Source organism: Gracilinanus agilis, chromosome 1, assembly GCF_016433145.1.
Source record: "Gracilinanus agilis isolate LMUSP501 chromosome 1, AgileGrace, whole genome shotgun sequence".
Taxonomy (NCBI): domain Eukaryota; kingdom Metazoa; phylum Chordata; class Mammalia; order Didelphimorphia; family Didelphidae; genus Gracilinanus; species Gracilinanus agilis.
The window spans coordinates 427,295,533-427,301,828 of NC_058130.1; the positions used below are offsets into that span (position 1 = coordinate 427,295,533).

General features: G+C 45.2%; 1 protein-coding gene across 1 annotated transcript; it reads right to left on the minus strand.

Annotated features, from left to right (window-relative positions):
- Positions 1 to 490: 490 nt before the first annotated feature.
- On the minus strand, positions 491 to 6,094 carry IRX4 (iroquois homeobox 4). The gene is made up of 5 exons (XM_044657866.1): positions 6,050 to 6,094; positions 4,831 to 5,082; positions 3,411 to 3,520; positions 1,740 to 2,059; positions 491 to 1,302 (listed from the first exon to the last, which is right to left on the minus strand). Exons 1-5 carry the CDS (start codon positions 6,092 to 6,094, stop codon positions 491 to 493), a joined length of 1,539 nt encoding a protein of 512 aa, XP_044513801.1.
- Positions 6,095 to 6,296: the final 202 nt, after the last annotated feature.

Sequence of the window (6,296 nt, forward strand, 5' to 3'; positions counted from 1 at the left end):
AGTCTTTTATAACTAAGATTGGCATGCCTGAAATGGAAAACTCACTATTGAAACATTGCCTCAATGTAAACCTTTGGACGTAAACTTTCTGTTTGTTAAGTATTCCTAAAATATAGCAGGTGCTTTCCCCCTTCTTTTTTCTTTCTTTAGACATGAAGTTAAATAAGGATCCCGGCACTGATTTCTTTTCAAAGTTGTAGACAAGAGAAACTCTTCTCAGGAAGGAATGAAAATAGTCTCTCCGATTAACCTAAGCGAAATGGACTTTTAAATCCTCTGTTTTGGATTACTTGGTTTGACATGGTTGGTTTGCTTGCTTCTTGATTTGTTTTAGGTTTATTTTTATTTATTTATTTGTAGAAAAAAGTTTATTCTTCAAACTTAAGCTCTTCCCCGTCCCAATTTCCCCCCTCCCCCACTCTCTCCTTTCAGTTTGTATCCACTTCCGCCAAGGATAAGAACATTCTGGGCCCCAGTGGGGGTGGGGCTGTTAGGAACAGAACATTTTGCTGCCAGATTTGGGAAAGGAGAGGAGCTCCTTATTGGAGTCATGGTGGTGGTGGTGTGGGGGGAAGTTTGCCAGATGCCCCTTCAGCATGTCCGTGCTGTTTCCTAGAGAGCGTCCCAGGGCTCCCGTTTCCAGGATGGCTCCTTTGGTCGTAGCCCAGGACACCGTAGTGTTACTCAAGGCCTGGTTCAAAGTACTGTGCCTGAAAATAGGGTCGTGAAAGACCCCATCCACCCAGTTTCTGAGACTGGTGACAGGGGAATCTTGATGCCTGTCGAGACCGCTGGGAGCTGAGACTGCAGTGGAGGAAGAAGAAGAGGAGGCAGATGAGGAAGAAGAGGAGAGTCCTTGGCGCTTCAACATGCAGGAAGGGTATTCAGTCTGGTTCAGAGACGTGGCTGTGTGTGCTAGGGACCAGATCCGGGGCTTGGCCTCCAAGATTTGGGACTCTCCCGGCTGCTGGAAGCACATTTTAGAGTCGCAGCCCCTCTGTCGCCCTCCCACTACTAGATCTTGCTCACATTCATCTACTACGCTCTTGAGGCAGTTCTTGGTCCGATCCACATCTTCCTCCAGCTGGACGCTTCCAGGGAGCGACATTTTTAGAGAGGTAGCAGTCTCCTTGCAAGAGTCCCCTGGACAGTCAGTGCCTCCTGAGGCTGCACGCATGTGGCCGCTGTCCAGGTGCTGGAAGGGCGGCTTCAGTTCGCACTCTGAGCTCTCTGACTCAATGGGGTCAAAATCATCTAAGTCACTAAGCTCGAGTTCCTTCTCTTCCTTGCGGACCCGGTCAGCTTAAGATGGGAATGTGGTGAGGGAAGACAAAAACAGAGACATTTACAAGTTAAATAAAGCCACACACTAAGTAGTTCTCTTTCTCATCTCCATTTAACATTAATCCGTATCCCTAAAGGGACTCAATAAATAGTCGAGGAAAGCAAGGAGAACGTTTCCTTACCACTGACTCTCTCCTCTCTTTCCCCTTTCCACCAGTTGTCCCAAGACAATTTGGGAAGGGGCAGTGATTCCCCACCGTAAATTAAAAAGATAACCAAGACCTTAGAATAAAGACAAATTGTTTGTTCTCTTCCCTTTTTTAGGAACATTACCATTGGCACCTTCTCTTCTCATTCCATACCTTCAGGGCCACTAGTACACAGAATTAGATCTAAAATCCATCTTTTCCCCTCCCTCTTCCTACCCAGAGTCAATTGTTACCACTTCAACCAACCATCATTCTTCTCATTCTTGAGATGGTCTTCCTGGGACTCTTCCTCTCCCTCTTCTTCCTCCTCATAGGGTCTTTTCTCATCTGAGCATTTGTTTCGAGGTGGCCAAGTCATTTTGTTCTCTTTCTTGAGCCTCCTGCGGGCATTGGCAAACCAGGTGGAAACCTGTGTGAGAGTCATCTTAGTGATGATGGCCAACATGATCTTCTCACCCTTTGTCGGATAGGGATTCTTTCGGTGCTCCTGCAGCCAGGCTTTCAAGGTGCTGGTGGTTTCTCGAGTGGCATTTTTCCTCCGTGTTCCCCCATCCATCGTGCCATACCTGGGAAACAGAGGAGAGAGGTGTTGGCAAAATAAAGCTACCTGGGTCAGGCAGACTACCATGTGAGGGCTGTCAGAAACTTAACCCTTATGGCCAAGACAGGAGAAATCTTAGGTTTAGTTATGTTTGCTTTTTATAGAACCAGAAGGATAGACATTATTTGTATTTAAACACACAGAGTAAAAACCTGCTTTCAAAGGCTTAGACTGAAAAGAACAGAATGCTTGAACAAAGTTGAGCCTGTTGAACAGTGTGCTAAGCCTTTCCCCAATAGAATTTATTTAAGTGACCTCAGGATGTAAGGGTTAATAGACACATATTTCATAGAATTCCTTTCTTAATCATCCTTCCCACCCCTTTGTTCTGGAAAATGTAAAAAAAGAAAAGCAGAAGATGCTGAACTGTACTTGAACATTTAACACACACAGCCAAGAAAGGGCACTAGTGCCCAGTATGAGTAAAAGGTTGAAAAGGTTCAAGTGGAGTTTTGAGGTTTTAAAATTAACGAATACCACAGAAGAAATGACTGACTGGACTATGGTTTCTCCCCTCCTGGCAAAGAACTCAGAATAAGAGGAAAGATTTTATACACCAATAATATTGGGAAAGGGAAATCTGGGGTATTGTCTACACCCAGATGGGTGGGAGTCTCTGAGCTGGGAGTCTAGTTGACCACCTTTTCACATTGAAAACAGAGATTTCACCATGTTTACTGCAGAAATGAACTGTATCTATCCAAAACCACAAAAGAAGGGAGAAGAAGATCCAGGTAAGAGTTTGTCTGGGGCTTGTGTGCCTGAGGGAATATGCTTGGGTGTGTATTTAGTCAGCTTATTTTTAGCTTGGAGAAAGAGATTTAGGTTCCTTCTGGGGCCAATTTCCCCATTTCTCTTCTTTCCTCTCCACTCCCCCTCATCCCACCTTAGGCCAACCATCAGGTGTCTGCCTGAAAGGCCACAACTTCTTTTACTACTTAAGCCAGATGTGTTGTTCAAATAACCAAATATGAAAGCTCACAAGAAAAACTATACTGGTTGATTCCTATTATACTATGTGGTCAGCTTTGGAATCTGCTGAACTCTTCCTCATCCCTCCCACCTTTGAGGTCTTCTCTAGATAGACCAAGTATAGGAGGTGCAAGAGATTAGCATCTCCCTTCTGCACAGTCACCTTTCAAAAAATGAGTGGTCATGTGAAGAAAGTCAAAAGTATGGCAACCCACCAGTACTTAGAGCTTGCAAAATATATACGGAAAATGTTCCCATTGGAATTCAAAGGGGTGGGGCTGCAGAGCAAAAGCACACTTAAGGAACTTTCTCCTTGTTGGAGGGCTTTAATTGTTGCTTCTTACCTGTCATATTGATACTGGCTGAGCGTGTGGTCATAGGGATAGTAAGCTGCTGCTGCCTGTGTGATGCCCGCATGCGCAGATCCAGTCCCATCTTTTGAGTCGAAACTATTCTGTAACATTAAATCAAGCTTGTCGGTTTATTAATCTTTTTATTCCTCTAGGGGAATTAAGCGACACTAATCTAGTTACATTTCTGATGAAATACAGAATATGTCTCTAGCAATCTTTCTCCTAAAAATAAAGTTCCTTGTGTAGCCTTTATTAATTAGCCCCAAAGTGCACATGAACTCCAGTTCCTAAGCTGGAAGTAGAAAATGTAAATCAAACTATTTTGTATTTCTCTCCCCTTCTCCTTGCCTCTCTCCCTCCCTAATACTCAAGACGAGGAACACTGTGTGCAGATGCAAAATGAAATTAGTGTGTTTAGTTCATAAAAATGTATCATCTCCTGCACACAGAACCCAAGGCTCCCAGCAGGACTACAGAGCCCTAGTGCCCCAAAGAAACTTTGCTTGAGTCTGACCCATTCGGTTGCATTAAAAGTTGCATTCAGTTGCAAAAAAAGGTTCTGTCGGTCTGATCTAGAAATATATCTATTAACTTTGGAGTAAGAAACAAAAGCGAGGGAGGAGAAATAGGGAAGGGAGGAGGAGGGGCAAGGTGAACAGGAGCAGGAAAAAAGCAGAGATGGAAGGAGTAGAATAAAGAAGTTCTAGTCGGGAAGGATTTAGAGTAGAGCTGAGCATCTGGGGTAGGAGGTGAGAGTGGGGGGAGGGCGACTGATTCCCAAGACTTTAATCCCAAGTGCTATGGAATTTCAGCAGGAGGGAGATCAATAGACACATTAACCCTCACTATAATGATGCCAAAGGAAAAGCTCATTCGAAGGTGTATCGATTCTTGGGGACCTGGACACATGCAACTTTAGACTCTAAGCCCCAATAGCTCCTGCATCACTGGCATTCATCATTAGCACCGTTACTCGCCAGCACCTAGGAGGCAGTAATTTATCGAGCAATTGACTCTACTAATTTTCAGGAGAAGACCCCAATCTCTATGAGCAGACAGACCCAAAGAACTATCTTGTGAATGCTGAACAGCAACTTTCAGTTATCAGCACTACCCACTTCAAAGCTCCGAGACCTTTATTGCAAGGGGACATGTCGTTCCACGTGAGGAGGAAAAGATTCCCTAATTCCCTGTCTGTCTGTCTGTCTGTCTGTCTGTCTATCTCTGTCTCTCCCTTCCTCCCTTTATTTCTCCTTTCCTTTTCCCTCTCTCCCCTCCCCCATCCCTCCCTCTCTTTTCATTCTGTCCTGTCCCTAACACGTTAGCCCAATCCTAGAACCCTAAGTGGCAAGTTTGTTTAAGGGATATTCCCTCCCTCTGTCCCCACCCCCCATGTCCAGAGCTAGCTTACCAAAGAATAGAAGGCAGACGCTTCAGTGCCGTAGGTAACGTAGTTTCCGTAGCCCTGGGTGCCGGTATAAGGGTTCCCATAGACTCCCAAGGCTGCGGCGGAATTGAGCTCATGCCTAGCTGTGGCCAGCAGCCTGCTCTCATACACAGGACAATAGACTGGGGTCTGAGCTGAGCCAGCTGCCCCGGAGTCTGCTAACGTCCGGCCGCTAGATTCACAGCAAGTAGTCAGGGAATTAGTGGTCATCAGGAACTGAAAAAAGAAAGAGGTCTTGAGGGCAGAATGGGCGTTTGGGATGAAATCAGAGAGAGAGAAAGAACAAATTTCCAGCATCCACAGACAAATGCCAGGCATGGGGGTGGGGGCTCGGTAAGGAGGGGGTTTCTGCTCGCCACTCTCTTGCAGCGAATGAAGATTTAGGATCTCTTGAAAGGTACCAGCTCAATGCCTGCTCATTTTTGAACACAGTAACCACGACTGGTACATCCGTCTCCTCCCCATCCCTAATCATCTAGTGGGATTATATTTTAGGAAAATAGGGGATTCTGGATGTCCAGAATATACAGGTGAAACATTCTTTTTAAACTCCCTTTTTTAAAAGAACTTTTGCACCCCGTCCCCATCTTGAAATGATTTGATCCCTCTTGCCACATAAAGGTTGCCCCTACCCTCAGGACCCTTCCCCTAAACTACCTTGTTTACATTAGCTCCAGAATTCAAATGACCACAGCGACACACACACACACACACACACACACACACACACACACACACACACACACATATCTGTTATTAACCTGCTGTCTTTGGGGTATTCTCCAATATGCCTGCAATTACTTATTTAAGGCACTTTGCTGTTTCCTCTTCAAAAACAAACAAACAAACAAACAAAAAACAAATAAAAAACCACACGATCTGAAGGAACAAGTGAAACCTGGAGGGGACTGGTTCTCCTCCCCGAACCTTGCTCTTCTCCCCAAACCCAGTTCATCCCCTCCAGGTTATACTGGAGCGCGCCTTTCCTTCTTCAAAACACCCAAGGCAGAGGAACCTAACTCTCTCTGCAAACATCTCTTGTACCGTGGTTTAACCAATTTCACGCTCTCCTGATAGCTCTTCACTTTTTACCCAAGCAATCCCGCTGCCCAAAGCCTGTTCAGAGGTGGCTAGTAATCATTGGTATGCAATCAATTATCCTCCGTAGACCATCAGGTCTTACCTGTGGTGCAGAAGAGTAAGGGTATCCAAACTGAGGGTATGACATGGTACAGAGGTTCCCGGTTATCAAGGAGCGAGGAGAGGCGTCTGCTCTAACACGCTACCGCAGCTGGGCTCTGCTCTACCGTACCAACTGATTGGTGACCACAGGTTCCTAGATGCTTATAGGACGAAGCAGAACACCATATTTAATTTATCTACTTGCATCTTAAACTTTTTTTTTTTAACTGAGGAAAAAATGATTTGTA

What these genes read in the sequence shown, in the direction of transcription:
- IRX4 (XM_044657866.1), bottom strand. Translation starts at nt 6,094, where the DNA reads ATGTCATACCCTCAGTTTGGATACCCTTACTCTTCTGCACCACAG. An exon ending in CTTACTCTTCTGCACCACAG is followed by an intron (nt 5,083 to 6,049) that starts GTAAGACCTGAT and finishes TTCTTTTTTCAG; the next exon opens with TTCCTGATGACCACTAATTC. An exon ending in CAAGAATGAGAAGAATGATG is followed by an intron (nt 1,303 to 1,739) that starts GTTGGTTGAAGT and finishes TCCCATCTTAAG; the next exon opens with CTGACCGGGTCCGCAAGGAA.